Source organism: Coregonus clupeaformis, chromosome 20 (assembly GCF_020615455.1).
Source record: "Coregonus clupeaformis isolate EN_2021a chromosome 20, ASM2061545v1, whole genome shotgun sequence".
Lineage (NCBI taxonomy): Eukaryota > Metazoa > Chordata > Actinopteri > Salmoniformes > Salmonidae > Coregonus > Coregonus clupeaformis.
In genome coordinates this window covers 13,543,753-13,566,061 of record NC_059211.1, presented here as the reverse complement: position 1 = coordinate 13,566,061, position 22,309 = coordinate 13,543,753, and the positions used below count along the sequence as shown (strand labels likewise).

Sequence of the window (22,309 nt, the reverse complement as noted above, 5' to 3'; positions counted from 1 at the left end):
CCTTTGCCTTGATGACTGCTTTAAGTGCAGTCGCAAAAACCATCAAGCGCTATGATGAAATTGGCTCCCATGAGGACCGCCACAGGAATGGAATACCCAGAGTTACCTCTGCTGCAGAGGATAAGTTCATTAGAGTTACCAGCCTCAGAAATTGCAGCCCAAATAAATGCTTCACAGAGTTCAAGTAACAGATACATCTCAACATCAACTTTTCAGAGGAGACTGTATGAATCAGGCCTTCATGGTCGAATTGCTGCAAAGAAACCACTACTAAAGGACACCAATAATAAGAAGAGACTTGCTTGGGCCAAGAAACACGAGCAATGGACATTAGACGGGTGGAAATTTGTCCTTTGGTCTGGAGTCCAAATTGGAGATTTTTGGTTCCAACCGCCGTGGCCTTATGAGATGCGGTGTGGGTGAACGGATGATCTCTGCATGTGTATTTCCCACCATAAATCATGGAGGAGGACGTGTTATGGTGTGGGGGTGCTTTGCTGGTGACACTGTCTGTGATTTATTTAGAATTCAAGGCACACTTAACCAGCATGGCTACCACAGCATTCTGCAGCGATACGCCATTCCATCTGGTTTGGGCTTAGTGGGACTATCATTTGTTTTTCAACAGGACAACGACCCAACACACCTCCAGGCTGTGTAAGGGCTATTTTACCAAGAAGGAGAGTGATGGAGTACAGCATCAGATGACCTGGCCTCCACAATCCCCTGACCTCAACCCAACTGAGATGGCTTGGGATGAGTCGGACCGTAGAGTGAAGGATAAACAGCCAACAAGTGCTCAGCATATGTGGGAACTCCTTCAAGACTGTTGGAAAAGCATTCCAGGTGAAGTTGGTTGAGAGAATACCAAGAGTGTGCAAAGCTGTCATCAAGGCAAAGGGTGGCTATTTGAAGAATCTCAAAAATAAAATATATTTTGATTTGTTTAACACTTTTTTGGTTACTACATGATTCCATATGTGTTATTTCATAGTTTTGATGTCTTCACTATTATTCTACAAAGTAGAAAATAGTTAAAATAAAGAAAAACACTTGAATGAGTAGGTGTGTCCATACTTTTGACTGGTAGTGTATATAAAGTTTTTAGATTTTTCAGGGGGTGCTGCAGCATCCTCAGAACCCGTACTTCCCACGGCTATCTGATGTGAGACAATGCACTGACTATAGATGTCAAGAAATTTTAAAAGAACGATGGTTTGATACTGTATACATAATTAGTAATTAGAAAAATCTGAATTGGAACAGTCAGTACTATAAATGATTAAATCATTTACCTCTGTGTTTATCTAGATATTTAAGATCTATTTACTTATAGTCATATTAATGTCTAGATTTTCAAATACAGTTTTGTAAAACCACTTCATTAAATGTTGTTTGTTACAACTGAACCCATAGACAATGTGTTGACAAATTGTAAACAATTTAAACATTCCGAAATAACAAAGGACACAGTTTAAGTTATTTTATGAAATATTGTCTTTTTAATTTATAAGTACACATTACAACAAAAGAGATGGATACAACAATTTGTTTGTGCTACAGCAATTTATATTTAAATATTAGTGAGTGGCCATCCTCCCTATCAAAAGATAAGATAAAACCCTACTCTAACTTAAAATGGATAAGTTACGTATAGTTAGCAGTTGTATCATTGAAATATCATAGTACACAAGGCACTTTCTTTCCATTGGATTATAACAGTGCGTGTGCCTGTCTGTCTATTTTGTCCAATGAAATGAGGACATTTTGAAAGGAAAGGACACCTATACGCCACCTTAAAATAAGAATTCCTTTAAACAGGAATAAATGACATCTTTTATTAAAAAGCGTCTAATATCAAATGCCGACAATTGCAATAGCAGCTGTCTATCTTTAAAACAGACACATAAACACACACAAAAAAAACACACACACACCATGCCTTTGTGTAAGCTAACTTGTAAACAGTTATCTTGCTCTGCGTTTGATTACATTGAAGGGAGGGATTAGCTCTGGTCCAAAGCATTAGTAAGTCTTGCTAACGCCATGGACCTGAGCTAGGGAGGGACGTGAGTTATGAAGATGATGTCTCTTTATCACACTACAAACAAAAAGAAAGTGCACATAAAATATTGACAGATAAGTTCAATCATTATTGTCAGTCACTGAAAAGGATTATAGCTCCCTGTTTGTAAGAAATGCCTGACCTCTTTCTCTCGGTAAATGCATATATTCCAGCCAATGTTTCAATGAATAAATAGATAAAACATATTAACTGTGTTTACACCGCCTGAAAGAAATAATCCCACTACTTTTGTTTTATGAGTGCATGTTTTAAACGTTATAAACAGCCCGTTTTTTCTATAACAGAGAACAACAATGTCAACTGCCGTTCTTCTCTTTCGCGTGTTCACAGTGCAGTAAGAACTGTACATATGTATGACAGGTCTGTATTGTAACAACCTTGTGTGCAACCTGCACACTACACAAAGTCATCACAAAGTGAACTGAACATTTTAAGTCATCACAAAGTGAACTGGACCTTTAAATCCATCACAAAGTGAACTGGGCCTTTAAAGGCATCACAAAGTGAACTGGACCTGGACCTTTAAAGGCATCACAAAGTGAACTGGACCTGGACCTTTAAAGTCATCACAAAGTGAACTGGGCCTTTAAAGCCATCACAAAGTGAACTGGACCTTTAAAGGCATCACTAAGTGAACTGGACCTTTAAAGGCATCACAAAGTGAACTGGACCTTTAAAGGCATCACAAAGTGAACTGGACCTGGACCTTTAAAGCCATCACAAAGTGAACTGGACCTTTAAAGCCATCACAAAGTGAACTGGACCTTTAAAGCCATCACAAAGTGAACTGGACCTTTAAAGCCATCACAAAGTGAACTGGACATTTAAAATGTGGGGCACAATGACTGGAGCTCAAGTACTGGTATGCACAAAAACATAAATCACACAAGATCAAAAGAACAACAGACTAAAGCCACGACGACAACACAAACAATAACTATATAACCTTGCACTTCAAACAGTACAAAAATAAAATTGTTCTGATCCAAACTTCATTAAATAAATAGATCGATATAAAGATTTGGGGGGTGCTTGGCTGGATGCTGGAGGACTACTACAGCTCGTCTTTGGGGTTGATGTTGAGGCTTGTGTCCCACTGTGATTGGCTGCTCTGGTTGTCCAACGCCTGCATCACCTCATCTGCCTGCAGGCGCTCCTAGAGGAGAAAGAGAGAGGGAGAAAAGAGAGGAGTTATGTATTATGATATAATCATCTTCCTAACTAAATAGCAATCAACCTCTTCCTAAATAAATACCAATATACATATTCCTAAATCAATAGCCATTTTAAACATCTTGTACATAACATGATGTACTATACTCTATACATGTGTCTCTATGAAAGACATAATCATAGAAGACATTATGATAGGGCCTTGGCTGTAGTGTTTACCAGTTCTCTGAATAGGGGGTCCAGGGTGAACCACAGGGCCACGGCACACCTCTGCCCCCTGGTGACGGCCCTCACTCCATGGGGGTTCTCCCCACCAGACGAGAAGCCCACCATACGACCACAATTTGGCTTAACCTGTGCCTGGGGGAGGAGGAGGGGAAGGAGGAGACCAGGGTCAGTACTGACTGTCGTTGTGGAATGGGATCACATTGGATGTGGGAAATTCCAACTTTATGTAGACGAGGCTCCAAATGACAGAAAAGTGCAATGCAAAGGTACGAAGAAAGGGTAAGATAGTAAGACTAATAAAAATGTCAAAAAATACATGCAACAATAATGATATGAGACATATATAATTTGTTATTTTGATCACTTCACTCTTAAAAAAAAATATTTCCCTTCTCAGGTTAGGACTCACTGTGACTGTTTTGGCGTCCATTTCTGTGAAGATGAACTCCCCACCCTCAAAATCTCCATTCAGGTACAGCAGAGCACTTAGGACAAAATGAAAACCATGACTATTTAACACTAGGTAATGGTATAATATGGTGCCATTGATAGCACAAATATGTTTCAATGTAGTTAGGAAGCAGCTTTGCCTTGGACCAGAGCTAAGATTATACCCTTAGCTGCTTCATAACTACACTGAAACCTATTCATCATGAAAAAATTAAGGACCAGAGCTAGGTATAAGCTCTAACCTGTAGTCTCTGTAGGTGTAGGCTGGCGGTTCTTTCCAGCACTCGTTGGCCTCTGGGTCTAACAGACAGTTGTCAGCGTGGATGGGATGGCTCAGGTCATTTCTATGGTCCTGTTGCCCTATACCAAACAGAGATAAAACTTTATTAAACCCAAACAGAGACAAACTTTATTAACCCCAAAACAGCACAAAACAGAAACAAACTTTACTAAAGCAACACAGAGGCAAACTAAACCAGATTTGACTAAACCTACATGCTCAAACTCACAAAGTCACATAATGCTCAACGTTGTATGACACTATAAGGAAAGGTTGATAATAATATATAATGATACCATAACAGGGTTGGGGTCAATTCCATTCAAATTAAGTAAATTCAGGAAGTTTCTCATGTCTCCATTCAGGTACAGCATTGGAATTTCAGTATAATTAGTAGCATCGCTGGTGACTTGGCTCACCTGTGATGGCAGTCCGGCACACCAGGTGTGTGTAGGAGAAGTGGAGTGTTGAATTGAGCAGGAAGTAGGACTCGATGATGCGTCTGGCCCTCTCACTGACGTCATAGAAGAGACGAGCGCTCCTCAATAGGACACGGCCCTCGTAGCCATACTGCAGGTAACACACAGTAACATGGTTAAATATTCACCCAGCATGTTGCCAGGGACAGAACTTAAGGATTTTGGCACTGGCCAGCCAGGCTAGTAGACTGCAATTTCCAAGGGTCCAAAGTCTGTGCTGTTGGGCTAGTTTGGGAAATGTTCTACTAGCCCGGTCTGAAAAGTACTAGCCTCAGGCTAGCTTCATTTGCATTCCTGCTTGTAAGGAACCAAAAATATTCTGTATTTGCTTACTAACGTACTGAAAGAGTGACTTTTGATAACTTTGAGACAAGAGCGATACTTAATGTTACTTGAAAAGGGCAATACAAATCAAGTGGTTTCAAACAGAGGTTGATTTAATCTTCACCATTGTGTCTATGTATAGACGCTTGTTTACCTGCAGTGTTTTCAGCACAGTGGCTCCCTCAAACCTCTCATTGGGGGTGTGAGGAGACATCTTCCCTCGGTATCCGTCTCCTGCCATAGTGACAGTCTGTAGACCAAACAAGAGAATGAACCCCTGGCTCTCATATTCTAGAAATGCATTTATAAAGTAACAAACAATGACTATGTTCACAAAGTACACTAAGGGCCAGTTTGCTGGACACGGATTAAGCCTAATCCTGGACTAAAAAGCATACTCGATGGAGAATCTCCATTGAAAGAGCTTTTCAGTCCAGGATTAGGCTTAATATGTGTCTGGGGAACCGCCTCATAGTGTTCACTGTAAACCTGTAACAACACACTAAATAGAGATAAATTGAAATGCACGTTTATACTTTGTACAATTCATGATAGTGAATATTTGGATGTAGTTCTGTTCTTGAGCTGTTCTTGTCTATTAATGTTCTGTATTATGTCATGTTTCATGTTTTGTGTGGACCCCAGGAAGAGTAGCTGCTGCTTTCGCAACAGCTAATGGGGATCCTAATAAAATACCAAATATAGTCATCTTACATGGGCCAGGTTTGTGAGCTCAGTACACTCGTCCACAGATATGACATCATCCAGAAGAACCCTCTGAGTTCCGTTCAGGGCCTTTGAGTTCTGGACCAGCTGCACACTGTCATACACCAAGGGGCCTCCTACAGTACACACACACACACACACACACAGACAAACACACAAACACACACACCAGTACAGAGGATTAGGGCAAAGTGTTAACTTATCTATGCTGGAACACATTAATCTGTCCAGTTGTTAACACATCACATCATGGGTTAGTTCAATCTAAATTATGTTTTATTTACAGAGTGCTATAAACCTCTCAGGGACCTCCAGCCGTTCCATGTATTTCAATTATTCTAGAGCTAGCACACCTGATTCAATTTGTCAACCGATCAAGTGAGCTAGTTCAGGTCTACAACAAAATTGTGAAACATCTGGAGGACCCCAAGGAGAGGTTTGAAAACCACTGGTGTAGAGAACAGAGGATGTCCTACCTTCTCTGAGCTCCTGTGGCGGGGCCAGAGTGAAGTTCTTCTTTTCTGAGATGGGTACATACTCCATCCATCCATCTGTACCAGAGGGAATCCTGGGGGAATGTAAGAACAGAGCATGGAGTCAAATAAACAGGCAGACAGTACATGCTTATAACAAGGCTGAGACAATCATTCCGGCTGCGGTAGGCCTTCAGTACCTTGTTATGTTACATCTATGGCAGCAGCTAGCAGACAAATACATGTGTATTTGAGTATTTGTATTTGAAATACTTACTTTCTGTATTTTTCAAATAATGTGGCCAATTTTTTATTTAATTTTTTATTTCACCTTTATTTAACCAGGTAAACCAGTTGAGAACAAGTTCTCATTTACAACTGCGACCTGGCCAAGATAAAGCAAAGCAGTGCGATAAAAAAACAACAACACAGAGTTACATATGGGGTAAACAAAACATAAAGTCAAAAATACAACAGAAAATATATATACAGTGGGGGGAAAAAGTATTTAGTCAGCCACCAATTGTGCAAGTTCTCCCACTTAAAAAGATGAGAGGCCTGTAATTGTCACGGATTCGGCCGAGGCTGCTCCTCCTCCTTGCTCGGGCAGGCTTCGGCGTTCGTCGTCCCCGGAGTACTAGCTGCCACCGTTGAATGTTATCGATGTTGGTTTGGTTTTGTCTTCCTTGTACACCTGTTTCCATTTAGTGTTCATTATGTCCCCCTATAAGTTTCTCGTTTTGTGTGTAGTTAGTTGTGTGTAATTGTCCGCCTGTCCGTTGGTGCTGTGTATTTTGCTCTCGTGTATTTAGAGTACGGACGCACTATTTGCGTATTCTTTTGTATTTTGTGTATTTGCGCACAGTATGCGTAATCGCTCGCCTCCGTTGTTGTTGAGGCCCGTTACTTTGTATTGTCGTGTTTCTAACAAGTAAAGTCTGTTGGACTAAGCTTCTGTGTCCTGCGCCTGACTCCAACACCACATCCACATCAGCCCTTGACAGAATTACACACCACCATGGAGTCAGCAGGAGCAGCAGCAGCACCCGAGTCGCTGGAGGATTGAGTCAGCGGTCAAGACGCCAGGATCCAGCAACTCGGATCCTCCCTGCATGAGGTGATCAACACTCTGCGCCGATGGGAGACCGGAGGAGTGCCCACACCTCCTCCAACCTTACCACCACCATCGGTCAGTCCTCCCATCCCAGCTCCGGAATCCAGTGGGATTCGGCTCTCACTCCCGAGGGCGTATGATGGCGCCACAGCCGGGTGTCAGGGGTTCCTCCTGCAGGTGGAACTCTACCTGGCCACCATACACCTGGCGCCCTCGGGATACGAGAGCGTTTCCGCCCTCATCTCCTGTCTCTCCGGCAAGGCGTTGGAGTGGGCCAACGCCGAATGGAGGGGAATAGACGCCGCCGCCATCACCTACGCGGAGTTCTCCTGCCACTTCAGGGCAGTGTTCAACCATCCACCTGAGGGGAAAGCGGCGGGGGAGCGTCTATTCCACCTCCGACAGGGGAAGAGGAGCGCACAGGAGTTCGCCCTGGAATTCCGGACTCTAGCGGCGGATGCGGGGTGGAATGAGCGGGCCCTCATCGACCACTATCGATGCAGTCTACGGGAGGACGTTCGTCGAGAGCTGGCCTGCAGGGACACCAACCTATCGTTCGACCAGTTGGTGGACATGTCCATCCATCTCGACACCCTGCTGGCTACCCGCAGACGTCCCGAGTGGGGGCCGTCCATTCCACCCTCCAGCACCTCCGAGCCGAGCCCTATGGAGCTCGGGGGTGCTGGCGCTAGAGAGAGGAGGAGAGGGAGCCCGAGGGGGGCCGTCCCCTGCACCAACTGTGGCCGTGGAGGGCACACTGCGGCTAGGTGCTGGGGAGGGTCTCCAGGGGGAGGGGACAACAGGCCACGCACTGGGGAGTCATTTCAGGTGAGTAGGCGCCCCACTTACCCAGAGCTCTCTGTTGTTCACTTATGTATACCTGTAAGACTTCCTCAGGTTGCACCTCATTCCCAGCATAAGGCGCTAGTCGATTCAGGCGCAGCTGGAAATTTTGTTGATCGGAATTTTTGTGTAAGGTTAGGGATTCCCCTCCTTCCTGTTGATGCTCCCTTCCCTGTCCATGCACTAGATAGCCGCCCGTTGGGATCGGGGTTGATTAGAGAGGTCACAGCACCACTTAAGATGAGTACGCAGGGGGGTCATGAGGAAACTATTCAGTTATATCTGATCGACTCTCCTGCGTATCCTGTGGTGCTGGGGCTTCCCTGGTTAATTACCCATAATCCCTCAATTTTGTGGCAACAGAGGGCTCTCAAGGAGTGGTCTGCCCAGTGTGTAGGGCGATGTCTAGGTGTTTCCGTGGGGGCGACCTCGGTGGAGAGTCCGAACCAAGTGCCCGCAATGCACATTCCCCCTGAGTATGAGGATTTAGCACTCGTGTTTAGCAAGACGAGGGCGACGCGGTTGCCTCCTCATAGACAGGGGGATTGTGCGATAGACCTCCAGACAGGAGCAGCGCTTCCGCGGAGCCATGTGTATCCTCTGTCTCAAGAGGAGAAGGTGGCTATGGAGACATACATAGCCGAGTCTCTGAGACAGGGATACATACGGCCCTCCACTTCCCCTGCGTCCTCGAGTTTCTTTTTTGTGAAGAAGAAGGATGGAGGGTTGCGCCCGTGTATTGATTACCGTAGTCTCAATCAGATCACTGTGAAATACAGTTATCCACTCCCTCTGATTGCGAGTATGACGGAATCATTACACGGAGCGCGTTTCTTCACAAAACTGGATCTCAGGAGCGCCTACAACTTGGTGCGCAATAGGGAGGGAGATGAATGGAAGACAGCATTTAGTACCACCTCGGGTCATTATGAGTATCTCATCATGCCATACGGGTTAATGAATGCTCCTTCAGTCTTCCAATCGTTTGTGGACGAGATCTTCCGGGACATGCATGGGCAAGGTGTGGTGGTGTACATTGACGACATTCTAGTGTACTCTTCTACCCGAGCCGAGCATGTAGCCCTGGTGCGTCGAGTGTTGGGGAGGCTGTTGGAGCACGACTTGTATGTCAAGGCAGAGAAATGTCTGTTTTTCCAGGAGTCTGTCTCCTTTTTGGGTTATCGGTTGTCCGCGTCAGGGGTGAAGATGGAGGTTGACCGTGTGTCAGCCGTGCATAATTGGCAAACCCCAACCACGGTTAAAGAGGTGCAGCAGTTTTGGGGTTTTGCCAATTACTACCGGAGGTTTATCCGGGGTTTTGGACAGGTGGCAGCTCCCATAACTTCCCTGCTGAAGGGGGCCCGGTGCGTTGCAGTGGTCAGCTGAGGCGGACAGGGCTTTTGGGAGACTGAAGGACCTGTTCACTTCGGCTCGGTGCTGGCGCATCCGGACCCCGCTTTACCATTCCAGGTAGAGGTGGACGCGTCAGAGGCCGGTATTGGGGCCGTACTGTCGCAACGGTCCGGCACGCCACCTAAACTCCGCCCCTGTGCTTTTTATTCCAAGAAGCTCAGCCCAGCGGAGCGAAATTATGACGTAGGGGACAGGGAGCTGTTAGCCGTGGTACAGGCCCTAAAGGTGTGGAGGCATTGACTTGAGGGGGCTCAACACCCTTTTCTCATTTTGACTGACCACCGTAACCTGGAGTACATCCGGGCAGCTAGGAGATTGAACCCTCGTCAGGCTCGGTGGAACATGTTTCTAACCCGGTTCGTATTTAAAATAACTTACATCCCTGGGTCCCAGAACGGTAAGGCAGATGCCCTGTCCCGGCGGTATGATACAGAGGAGAGGTCCATTGAGCCCACTCCCATACTGCCGGAGTCTTGTCTGGTGGCACCGGTGGTGTGGGAGGTCGATGCCGAAATCGAGCGGGCGTTGCGTACCGACCCTAGTCCCCCAGAGTGTCCTGTGGGTCGGACGTACGTTCCGCTCGAGGTTCGGGATCGTCTGATTTATTGGGCTCATACGTCCCCCTCCTCCTGGACATCCAGGTATTGGCCGGACAGTGCACTGCCTTAGCGCTAAGTACTGGTGGCCAACTTTAGCTAGGGATGTGAGGGTTTATGTCTCCTCCTGCTCGGTGTGCGCCCAGTGTAAGGTGCCTAGACACCTGCCCAGGGGGAAGTTACAACCCCTACCCATTCCACAACGGCCATGGTCTCACCTCTCGGTGGATTTCGTTACAGACCTTCCCCCCTCTCAGGGGAATACCACTATACTGGTCGTTGTGGATCGGTTCTCTAAGGCCTGTTGTCTCCTCCCAATGCCGGGTCTCCCTACTGCCCTACAGACCGCTGAGGCACTGTTCACCCACGTCTTTCGGCACTACGGGGTGCCCGAGGATATAGTGTCTGATCGAGGTCCCCAGTTCACCTCCAGAGTCTGGAGGGCGTTCATGGAGCGCTTGGGGGTCTCGGTGAGCCTTACCTCGGGGTACCACCCAGAGAGCAATGGGCAGGTAGAAAGAGTGAACCAGGATGTGGGTAGGTTTCTGAGATCTTATTGCCAGGGCCGGCCGGAGGAGTGGGCGAGGTATATCCCCTGGGCAGAGATGGCACAGAACTCTCTCGCCACTCCTCCACCAACCTAACCCCTTTCCAGTGTGTGTTGGGGTATCAGCCGGTTCTGGCACCATGGCATCAGAGCCAGATCGAGGCTCCTGCGGTGGATGAGTGGGTGCGGCGCTCGGAGGAGACGTGGAACGCTGCACACGTCCATCTACAGCGGGCCATCCGTCGACAAAAGGCGAGCGCCGATCTCCACCGCAGTGAGGGTCCGGTGTACGCACCTGGAGATCGAGTCTGGCTCTCGACTCGAAACCTGCCCCTCCGCCTGCCCTGCTGGAAGCTGGGTCGGCGGTTTGTGGGGCCATTTAAAGTCCTGAGGAGATTGAACGAGGTGTGTTACAGGTTACAACTGCCTATTGATTATCACATTAACCCCTCGTTCCATGTGTTTCTTCTCAGGCTGGTGGTAGCTGGTCCACTCCAGGACTGTGAGATAAGAGAGACTCCTCCGCCCCAACTGGACATCGAGGGGGCTCCGGCGTACACAGTTCGGTCCATCATGGATTCGAGACGTCGGATGGGGGGTCTCCAATATCTCGTGGAGTGGGAGGAGTACGGCCCGGAGGAACGGTGCTGGGTGCCAAGGAGGGACATCTTAGATCCATCTCTCCTGACTGAGTTCCACCGTGGTCATCCCACGCGCCCTGCTCCGCGTCCTCCTGGTCGTCCCCGAGGCCGGGGTCGGCGCACGGCTGGAGCCGCGCGTCAAGGGGGGGGTACTGTCACGGATTCGGCCGAGGCTGCTCCTCCTCCTTGCTCGGGCAGGCTTCGGCGTTCGTCGTCCCCGGAGTACTAGCTGCCACCATTGAATGTTATCGATGTTGGTTTGGTTTTGTCTTCCTTGTACACCTGTTTCCATTTAGTGTTCATTATGTCCCCTATACGTTTCTCGTTTTGTGTGTAGTTAGTTGTGTGTAATTGTCCGCCTGTCAATTGGTGCTGTGTATTTTGCTCTCGTGTATTTAGAGTACGGACGCACTATTTGCGTATTCTTTTGTATTTTGTGTATTTGCGCACAGTATGCGTCGTGTTTCTAACTAGTAAAGTCTGTTGGACTAAGCTTCTGTGTCCTGCGCCTGACTCCAACACCACATCCACATCAGCCCTTGACAGTAATTTTCATCATAGGTACACGTCAACTATGACAGACAAAATGAGAAAAAGAATTCCTGAAAATCACATTGTAGGATTTTTAATGAATTTATTTGCAAATTATGGTGGAAAATAAGTATTTGGTCAATAACAACAGTTTCTCAATACTTTGTTATATACCCTTTGTTGGCAATGACACAGGTCAAACGTTTTCTGTAAGTCTTCACAAGGTTTTCACACACTGTTGCTGGTATTTTGGCCCATTCCTCCAAGCAGATCTCCTCTAGAGCAGTGATGTTTTGGGGCTGTCGTTGGCCAACAGACTTTCAACTCCCTCCAAAGATTTTCTATTGGGTTGAGATCTGGAGACTGGCTAGGCCACTCCAGGACCTTGAAATGCTTCTTACGAAGCCACTCCTTCGTTGCCCGGGCGGTGTGTTTGGGATCATTGTCATGATGAAAGACCCAGCCACGTTTCATCTTCAATGCCCTTGCTGATGGAAGGAGGTTTTCACTCAAAATCTCACGATACATGGCCCCATTCATTCTTTCCTTTACACGGATCAGTCGTCCTGGTCCCTTTGCAGAAAAACAGCCCCAAAGCATGATGTTTCCAACCCCATGCTTCACAGTAGGTATGGTGTTCTTTGGATGCAACTCAGCATTCTTTGTCCTCCAAACACGACGAGTTGAGTTTTTACCAAAAAAGTTCTATTTTGGTTTCATCTGACCATTTGACATTCTCCCAATCCTCTTCTGGATCATCCAAATGCACTCTAGCAAACTTCAGACGGGCCTGGACATGTACTGGCTTAAGCAGGGGGACACGTCTGGCACTGCAGGATTTGAGTCCCTGGCGGCGTAGTGTGTTACTGATGGTAGGCTTTGTTACTTTGGTCCCAGCTCTCTGCAGGTCATTCACTAGGTCCCCCGTGTGGTTCTGGGATTTTTGCTCACCGTTCTTGTGATCATTTTGACCCCACGGGGTGAGATCTTGTGTGGAGCCCCAGATCGAGGGAGATTATCAGTGGTCTTGTATGTCTTCCATTTCCTAATAATTGCTCCCACAGTTGATTTCTTCAAACCAAGCTGCTTACCTATTGCAGATTCAGTCTTCCCAGCCTGGTGCAGGTCTACAATTTTGTTTCTGGTGTCCTTTGACAGCTCTTTGGTCTTGGCCATAGTGGAGTTTGGAGTGTGACTGTTTGAGGTTGTGGACAGGTGTCTTTTATACTGATAACAAGTTCAAACAGGTGCCATTAATAAAGGTAACGAGTGGAGGACAGAGGAGCCTCTTAAAGAAGAAGTTACAGGTCTGTGAGAGCCAGAAAGCTTGCTTGTTTGTAGGTGACCAAATACTTATTTTCCACCATAATTTGCAAATAAATTCATTATAAATCCTACAATGTGATTTTCTGGATTTTTTTTCTCAATTTGTCTGTCATAGTTGACGTGTACCTATGATGAAAATTACAGGCCTCTCTCATCTTTTTAAGTGGGAGAACTTGCACAATTGGTGGCTGACTAAATACTTTTTTCCCCTACTGTACAGTGTGTGCAAATGTAGCAAGTTATGGAGGTAAGGCAATAAATAGGCCATAGTGCAAAATAATTACAATTTCGTATTAACACTGGAATGATAGATGTGCAAGAAATGATGTGCAAATAGAGATACTGGGGTGCAAATGAGCAAAATAAATAACAATATGGGGATGAGGTAGTTGGGTGGGCTAATTTCAGATGGGCTATGTACAGGTGCAGTGATCGGTAAGGTGCTCTGACAACTGATGCTTAAAGTTAGTGAGGGAGATAAGAGTCTCCAGCTTCAGAGATTTTTGCAGTTCGTTCCAGTCATTGGCAGCAGAGAACTGGAAGGAATGGCGGCCAAAGGAGGTGTTGGCTTTGGGGATGACCAGTGAGATATACCTGCTGGAGCGCATACTACGGGTGGGTGTTGCTATGGTGACCAATGAGCTAAGATAAGGCGGGGATTTGCCTAGCAGTGATTTATAGATGACCTGGAGCCAGTGGGTTTGGCAATGAATATGTAGTGAGGACCAGCCAACAAGAGCGTACAGGTCACAGTGGTGGGTAGTATATGGGGCTTTGGTGACAAAACGGATGGCACTGTGATAGACTACATCCAATTTGCTGAGTAGAGTGTTGGAGGCTATTTTGTAAATGACATCGCCGAAGTCAAGGATCGGTAGGATAGTCAGTTTAACGAGGGCATGTTTGGCAGCATGAGTGAAGGAGGCTTTGTTGCGAAATAGGAAGCCGATTCTAGATTTCACTTTTGATTGGAGATGCTTAATGTGTGTCTGGAATGATAGTTTACAGTCTAACCAGACACCTAGGTATTTGTAGTTGTCCACATAGTCTAGGTCAGACCCGCCGAGAGTAGTGATTCTAGTCGGGTGGGCGGGTGCCAGCAGCGTTCGATTGAAGAGCATGCATTTAGTTTTACTAGTGTTTAAGAGCAGTTGGAGGCTACGGAAGGAGTGTTGTATGGCATTGAAGCTCGCTTTGAGGTTTGTTAACACAGTGTCCAATGAAGGGCCAGATGTATACAAAATGGTGTCGTCTGCGTAGAGGTGGATCTGAGAGTCAGGTTTCCTCAGTGCAGTGGGCAGCTGGGAGGAGGTGCTCTTATTCTCCATGGACTTTACAGTGTCCCAAAACTTTTTGGAGTTAGTGCTACAGGATGCAAATATCTGTTTGAAAAAGCTAGCCTTTGCTTTCCTAACTGCTTGTGTATATTGGTGCCTAACTTCCCTGAAAAGTTGCATATCGCGGGGGCTATTCGATGCTAATGCAGTACGCCACAGGATGTTTTTGTGCGGGTCAAGGGCAGTCAAGTCTGAGGAGAACCAGGGGCTATATTTGTTCTTAGTTCTGAATTTTTTGAATGGGGCATGCTTATTTAAGATTGAGAGGAAAGCACTTTTAAAGAACAACCAGGCATCCTCTACTGACGGAATGAGATCGATATCCATCCAGGATATCTGGGCCAGGTCAATTAGGAAGGCCTGCTCGCTAAAGTGTTTTAGGGAGCGTTTGACAGTGATGAGGGGTGGTCGTTTGAACCCTGTGGCACCCCCATAGAGACTGCCATAGGTCCAGACAACAGGCCCTCCGATTTGACACATTGAACTCTATCTGAGAAGTAGTTGGTGAACCAGGCGAGGCAGTCATTTGAGAAACCAAGGCTATTTAGTCTGCCAATAAGAATGCGGTGGTTGACAGAGTCAAAAGCCTTGGCCAGGTCGATGAAGACGGCTGCACAGTACTGTCTATTATCGATTGCGGTTATAATATCGTTTAGGACCTTGAGCGTGGCTGAGGTGCACCCATGACCAGCTCGGAAACCGGCTTGCATAGCGGAAAAGGTACGGTGGGATTCGAAATGGTCGGTTCTCGTTTGACAGTGATGAGGGGTGGTCGTTTGACCGCGGACCCGTTACGGATGCAGGCAATAAGGCGAAAGAGATTCTGGTTGAAGACAGCGGAGGTGTATTTAGAGGGTAAATTAGTCAGGATGATATCTATGAGGGTGCCCATGTTTACAGATTGAGGTTTGTACCTGGTAGGTTCCTTTATAATTTGTGTGAGATTGAGGGCATCTAGTTTGGATTGTAGGATGGCCGGGGTGTTAAGCATTTCCCAGTTTAGGTCACCAAGCAGTACGAACTCTGAGGATAGATGGGAAGCAATCAATTCACATATGGTGTCCAGGGCACAGTTGGGGGCTGAGGGGGGTCTGTAGCAAGTGGCAACAGTGAGAGACTTATTTCTGGAAAGGTGGATTTTTAGAAGTAGGATCTCAAACTGTTTGGGCACAGACCTGTATAGTATGATAGAGCTCTGAAGGCTATCTCTACAATAGATTGCAACTCCACCCCCTTTGGCAGTTCTATCTAGACGGAAAATGTTGTAGTTGGGGATGGACATTTCTGAATTTTTGGTGGCCTTCCTAAGCCAGGATTCAGACACTGCTAGAACATCAGGGTTGGCGGAGTGTGCTAACGCAGTGAATAACTCAAACTTAGGAAGGAGGCTTCTGATGTTAACATGCAAAAAGCCAAGGCTTTTACGGTTACAGAAGTCAACAAATGATAGCGCCTGGGGAGTAGGAGTGATACTAAACCTCTACATCACCAGAGGAACAGAGGAGGACTAGAATAAGAATATGGCTAAAGGCTTTAAGAACTGGTCTTCTAGTGCGTTGGGTACAGAGAATAAAAGGTGCAGATTTCCGGGCGTTGTAGAATAGATTCAGGGCATTATGTACAGACAAGGATATGGAAGGATATGAGTACAGTGGAGGTAAACCTAAGCGTTGGGTAACAATGAAAGAGATAGCATCACTGGAGGCACCGATTGAGCCGGTCTCCGCGTGTATGGGGGGTGGAACAAAGGAGCTATTTGAGGCAGTTTGAGAGGGACTTGGGGCTCTACAGTGAAATTGTATAATAAGAACTAACTGGAACAGCAATAGGCAAGGCATATTGACATGGGAGAGAGGCATAAAGCAATCACAGGTGTTATTCGAGAAAGCTAAGACAACAACTGGTAATGGCGATGAAAGTTTGGGCTGAGGCTAAACAGATAAAACAGGACAGGGTACCATGTAAAGGAACAGTCCAGCAGGCATCAGCTGTGCAGCTGAGTGATCATAAGGTCCAGTGAACAGCAATGTGAGTCCGAGAGCAGTTTGAATTGGTGCTACCGCACAGGCGATCAGGAAGCACGGCTGTTGAATTGCGGGCCGGGGCTAGCAGATGGATCTTCGTGGTCGTCGCAACGAGAAGCCTGTTGAAACCACAGACGATTACATCGGCAGACCAGTCGTGATGGATCGGCGGGGCTCCGTGTCGACACGTGGAGGTCCCGTCCGGTTGACAGAGAGGTAGATAGCCGGGAGATGGGCCTGACTCGAGGCTAGCTCAAGGCGGATTAGCCAACCACAACATCCATTCGGTTGCAGCTAGCTAGTTGCGATGATCCGGTGTTAAAGGTCCAGTGATTCAGTGATTCCGGTAGAAAATCCAATATGTTCTGGGTCGATAACGCGCTATGCAGACTGGCCGATAATAGTCCAGGCTAGAGTTAGCTGGTAGGTAGTGCAGGCCACGGACAATGGTGGAAAAACCTGCTAATGGTGGCTAATAGCAAGTAGCTAGTTAGCTGGCTACTCCCGTCCGGTAGACAGAGAGGTAGATAGCCGGGATATGGGCCTGGCTCGAGGCTAGCTCAAGGCTAACTGGTGCTTGCTTCGGGGGCAGTGGTGATTAGCCAACAGCAACATCCATTCGGTTGCGGCTAGTTGGTTGCGATCAGGTGTTAAGGTCCAGTGATTCAGTTATTCCGGCAGAAAATCAGATGTTCTGGGTGAAAACCGCTAACGGTGGCTAATAGCAAGTAGCTAGTTAGCTGGCTAGCTAGTTTCAACAGGAGAATACGTTCCACATTGAGTGAGGCGGGTTGCAGGAAAGTATATTTAGTAGAAGGATGAAAAGTGTGATAGGGGAAATATATACAACAAAAGACAAAAGAAGAAAAAACAGGCTATTTACACGGACATACAACAGAGTACACGACCGCACTCCTACGCCATCTTGGATCAAACATTCAACTACTACTACAAATCAACTACTTCTATTATATATATATATATATATATATCAAAATACTTACTTTGAAATGTCTTTGAAAGTAATTGAAATACCCTAAATAGTATTTGAACCCAGGTCAGGAGTCCAGTAAAAAGCATGAGAACACGCACACCCCAAAAAGTAGAAAAGGTGCTGATCAACGGAATATAGTAACGTGTGTAAAAAATAAATAAAGATATTCACACACATGCTTCAAATAAACTGATTCAATTATTGGGAGCATTATAAAGTGTGCAACTATATATATTTTTTTCCACAACAGATTATACAGCATGCATGCTATACTGAAAGTATCCCATAGATGTCAGTGGTGTATACAACACAAAGCAGAGTCACTACAGTCAAATACGACACAGGATATAGTACCGTTTTCATTCATTTATTATTGTCTATAAGTGAAAAGCATCACTTGATTCTAACTATCTATCTGACACTGTGTTGTTCTTGTGAACTATACATCTGATATTCATTATTATACAGGACAACTACTGAACACGTTGACATTTCCAAGAGGATATTTCTAGGTTTGCTCACCTGTTAGAATCCTCTCGTCCACCTGTGCTGGTCCAGTAATGCTACAAGACAAGGTAAAACACTGACAGATCAGAATGTTACATTTTATTCATTTAGCGGACGCTCTTATCCAGAACAACTTACAGTTAGAGCATTCATCTTAAGGTATCTAGGTAAGACAACCACATATTACAGTCATAGTAAGTAAACCTACACTGAGTGTACAAAACATTAGGAACACCTTCCTAATATTGAGGTGCCCCCTTTTGCCCTCAGAACACCCTCAATTTGTCGGGGCATGGACTCTACAAGGTGTTGAAAGTGTTCCAAAGGGATACTGGCCCGTGTTGACTCCAATGTCAGTGGTCCTCTGTAGCTCAGCTGGTAGAGCACGGCGCTTGTAACGCCAAGGTAGTGGGTTCGATCCCCGGGACCACCCATACACAAAAATGTATGCACACACGACTGTAAGTCGCTTTGGATAAAAGCGTCTGCTAAATGGCATATTATTATTATTATTATAATGTCAAGTTGGCTGGATGTCCTTTGGGTGGTGGACATTACTTGATACACACGGGAAACTGTTGAGCATGAAAAACCCAGCAGTGTTGCAGTTCTTGACACACCCTGTTCAAAGGCACTTACATATTTTGTCTTGCCAATTCACCTTCTGAATGGCACACATACACAATCCATGTTTCAATTGTCTGAATCAGGGATGGGCAACTGGGGACCCGCGGGCCGCCCCCCTTTTGTTGGCCCACGGACCAATTTCACCAATATATATATATATATTTTTTAGGAACTCAGTCGGTGTCTCAACTCACTGCTGAGAGTTAAAATCATAGAATACACAAGGTGCAATTTAGAAATGTGGTTGTGTATCAGCAGTCACTCAATTAGCCCATTTCAGCTTAATTGTTTTAGATTGGTAAGTTAGTCTAGTGGTAGTAAGCATAATGGGGGTGGGGCCCATTGATCATCAGTTATCATATTAAAAACTGCAAACGTTTGCCTCCATCCATTGGCAAAATGTGCAGAATTGCAGGAAATTAACTTTAAAACTGCTAATATTTCTCAATAAGTAGAATAGCACGAACTGAGTGAAAAAATATATATACAGTGCCCTTGACTTTTTCCACATTTTGTTAAGTTACAGCCTTATTCTAAAATGGAGTTAATAAAAAAAATCCTCAGCAATCTACACACAATACCCCATAATGACAAAGCGAAAACAGGTTATTTACATATGTATTCAGACCCTTTGCTATGAGACTCGAAATTGAGCTCAGGTGCATTCTGTTTCCATTGATCATCCTTGAGATGTTTCTACAACTTGATTTACCACCTGTGGTAAATTCAATTGATTGGACATGATTTGGAAAGGCACACACCTGTCTATATAAGGTCCCATAGTTGACAGTGCATGTCAGAGCAAAAACCAAGCCATGAGGTTGAAGGAATTGTCCGTAGAGCGCCGAGACAGGATTGTGTTGAGGCACAGATCTGGGGAAGGGTACCAAAACATTCCTGCAGCATTGAAGGTCCCCAAGAACACAGTGGCCTCCATAATTCTTAAATGGAAGAAGTTTGGAACCACCAAGACTCTTCCTAGAGCTGGCCGCCCGGCCAAACTGACCAATCGGGGGAGAAGGGCCTTGGTCAGGAAGGTGATCAAGAACCCGATGGTCACTCTGACAGAGCTCTACAGTTCCTCTGTGGAGATGGGAGAACCTTCCAAAAGGACAACCATATCTGCAGCCCCTCACCAATCAGGCCTTTATGGTAGTGGTCAGACGGAAGCCACTCCTCAGTAAAAGGCACATGACAGCCCGCTTGGAGTTTGCCAAAAGGCACCTAAAGACTCTCAGACCATGAGAAAGAAGATTCTCTGGTCTGATGAAACCAAGATTGAACTCTTTGGCCTGAATGACAAGTGTCACGTCTGGAGGAAACCTGGCACCATCCCTACGGTGAAGCATGGTGGTGGCAGCATCATGCTGTGGGGATGTTTTTCAGCGACCGGGACTGGGAGACTAATCAGGATCGAGACAAAGATGAACGGAGCAAAGTACAGAGAGATCCTTGATGAAAACCTGCTCCAGAGCGCTCAGGACCTCAGACTGGGGCGAAGGTTCACCTTCGAACAGGACAACGACCCTAAGCACACAGCCAAGACAACGCAGGAGTGGCTTCGGGACAAGTCTCTGAATGTCCTTGAGTGGCCCAGCCAGAGCCCGGACTTGAACCCGATCGAACATCTCTGGAGAGACCTGTATATAGCTGTGCAGCAATGCTCCCCATCCAACCTGACAGAGCTTGAGAGGATCTGCAGAGAAGAATGGGAGAAACTCCCCAAATACAGGTGTGGAAAGCTTGTAGCGTCATACCCAAGAAGACTCGATGCTGTAATCGCTGCCAAAGGTGCTTCAACAAAGTACTGAGTAAAGGGTCTGAATACTTTTGTAAATGTGATATTTCATTTGTTTTATATTTAATAAATTAGCAAACAATTCTAAAGACCCACGAGCCACTGCGGCCCCTAATGATGAGTTCTGATTTTTTTGTTGCCCCAACCCCCGTCAAAGTTGTCCATCCCTGGTCTGAATGCTTAAAAATCCTTCTTTAACCTGTTTCCTCCCCTCATCTACAGTGATTGAAGTGGATTTAACAAGTGTCATCAATAAGGATCAATTGGTAGAGCATGGCGCTTGTAACGCCAGGGTAGTGGGTTCGATTCCCGGGACCACCCAAACGTAAACATTTATGCACACATGACTGTAAGTCGCTTTGGATAAAAGCGTCTGCTAAATGGCATATTATTATATTATTATCATAGCTTTCACCTGGATTCACCTGGTCAGTCTATGTCATGTTCCTAATGTTTTGTACACTCAGTGTATATACTATATACAAACTCCTTATATAGTAATTTATATACTAATCTATACTACAACTATATGTAAATGATGCAGATTCAGAAGCATTATAGTGCAAAAAGTCCATGAATGAAAAGCTGGAGCACCAATGGGTTTCCATCATGGCCACAAGGTGGTGCTGTGTCCTGCGGACATAATGGTGTAACTACCAGGCACCTGTTACTGTCCTACATACGGCCCATATGTACCAACAAGCGTCACAGAGTACGAGTGCTGATCTAGGATCAGATCCCCCCCTCCATTTAATTTTATTCATTGTGATCTAAAAAAGCAAAACTGATCCTAAATCAGTAATCTTGCTCCAGCTCTGGCTCTCATTTTTGTGCTCTATTAAAATAATTACTTGTTCCAGTAACGGGGCCAGAAATGTCGCCCAATTGACCTTTCAGTAGTCATGGCAGCCATTCACAAGTATCAGAGACAGCCCAAAAAGTTCAAATAAGAGGCTAAGTTGCCATTTGTCATCAATGTACTGTACTCACCCCTTCTGTAAATTCCACGTGCATGTTCTCACTGCCGATCACTAGTAGCTCCAGCTCCTGCTTATGGCGCCTCAGGTACCACTCAGCCTTCTGTAGACACACAGAGATATCGGGCAGCCCTGTTTATCTCAACAGGTAAAAACCTTTTTTTTAATGACATCACTTTAGCACATTACCTAGCTACTGAATCTCCCCAAATTGACCCCTTGAAGAAGAAATGTTTAGGAAGACTATTTTCATAACCACTATGCCTCTTATATCTTATCTCCTGTCCCTACCCTAACACCTCTTCCTCTTTCAGCAGCCAAGCCCCCTCCAGCCCTCTCATCGCCTTATTGCTGGACCCAATGGACTGTGCTATATTTCCCTCTCTATTGGGAAAAAGCACAAGAAAGAGGATTTCGGGCACCCATCTTCTCAGATTGTTCTGAAATCATTTCTGTAGTTAGAAACAGATAAGATTAGCATTCCTGCAACATTATTTTGTTGAAATATAATTTGATCTCTGAAAAATTAAGTTAATTGATTGTATCCAAATTAGCCATTTTAATTTATAGGATGCATATAATATTCAATAAAAAAGTACCTAACATCTGATTTGTACAAACATTTTTCAATAACAAGGAGTTAGACATGATGAATCCAATGAAATGGTCAAAAGCCAGCCATGGACAACCCACGCCAATCCCACCTCAACAATGAGAATATTTACTGAACAAAAATATAAACGCAACATGTAAAGTGTTGGTCCCATGTTTCATGAGCTGAAATAAAAGATCCCAGAAATGTCCCATTTGCACAA

At 45.6% G+C, this 22,309-nt stretch overlaps 1 protein-coding gene across 1 annotated transcript in view; it reads right to left on the bottom strand.

Moving 5' to 3' along the window:
* Positions 1–1,058: 1,058 nt before the first annotated feature.
* p3h2 (prolyl 3-hydroxylase 2) overlaps positions 1,059–22,309 on the bottom strand; it is a 114,265-nt gene continuing 93,014 nt past the window's right edge. Inside the window, exons 6-15 of the mRNA XM_041839959.2 lie at positions 21,508–21,597; positions 18,108–18,148; positions 6,223–6,314; positions 5,735–5,862; positions 5,175–5,270; positions 4,637–4,787; positions 4,180–4,297; positions 3,897–3,972; positions 3,479–3,619; positions 1,059–3,242 (exon numbers count right to left, since the gene is read on the bottom strand). Of these exons, the coding sequence (XP_041695893.1) occupies positions 3,141–3,242; positions 3,479–3,619; positions 3,897–3,972; positions 4,180–4,297; positions 4,637–4,787; positions 5,175–5,270; positions 5,735–5,862; positions 6,223–6,314; positions 18,108–18,148; positions 21,508–21,597 (1,035 nt within the window). The 3' untranslated portion in view covers positions 1,059–3,140. The remainder of the gene's footprint in view (positions 3,243–3,478; positions 3,620–3,896; positions 3,973–4,179; positions 4,298–4,636; positions 4,788–5,174; positions 5,271–5,734; positions 5,863–6,222; positions 6,315–18,107; positions 18,149–21,507; positions 21,598–22,309) is intronic.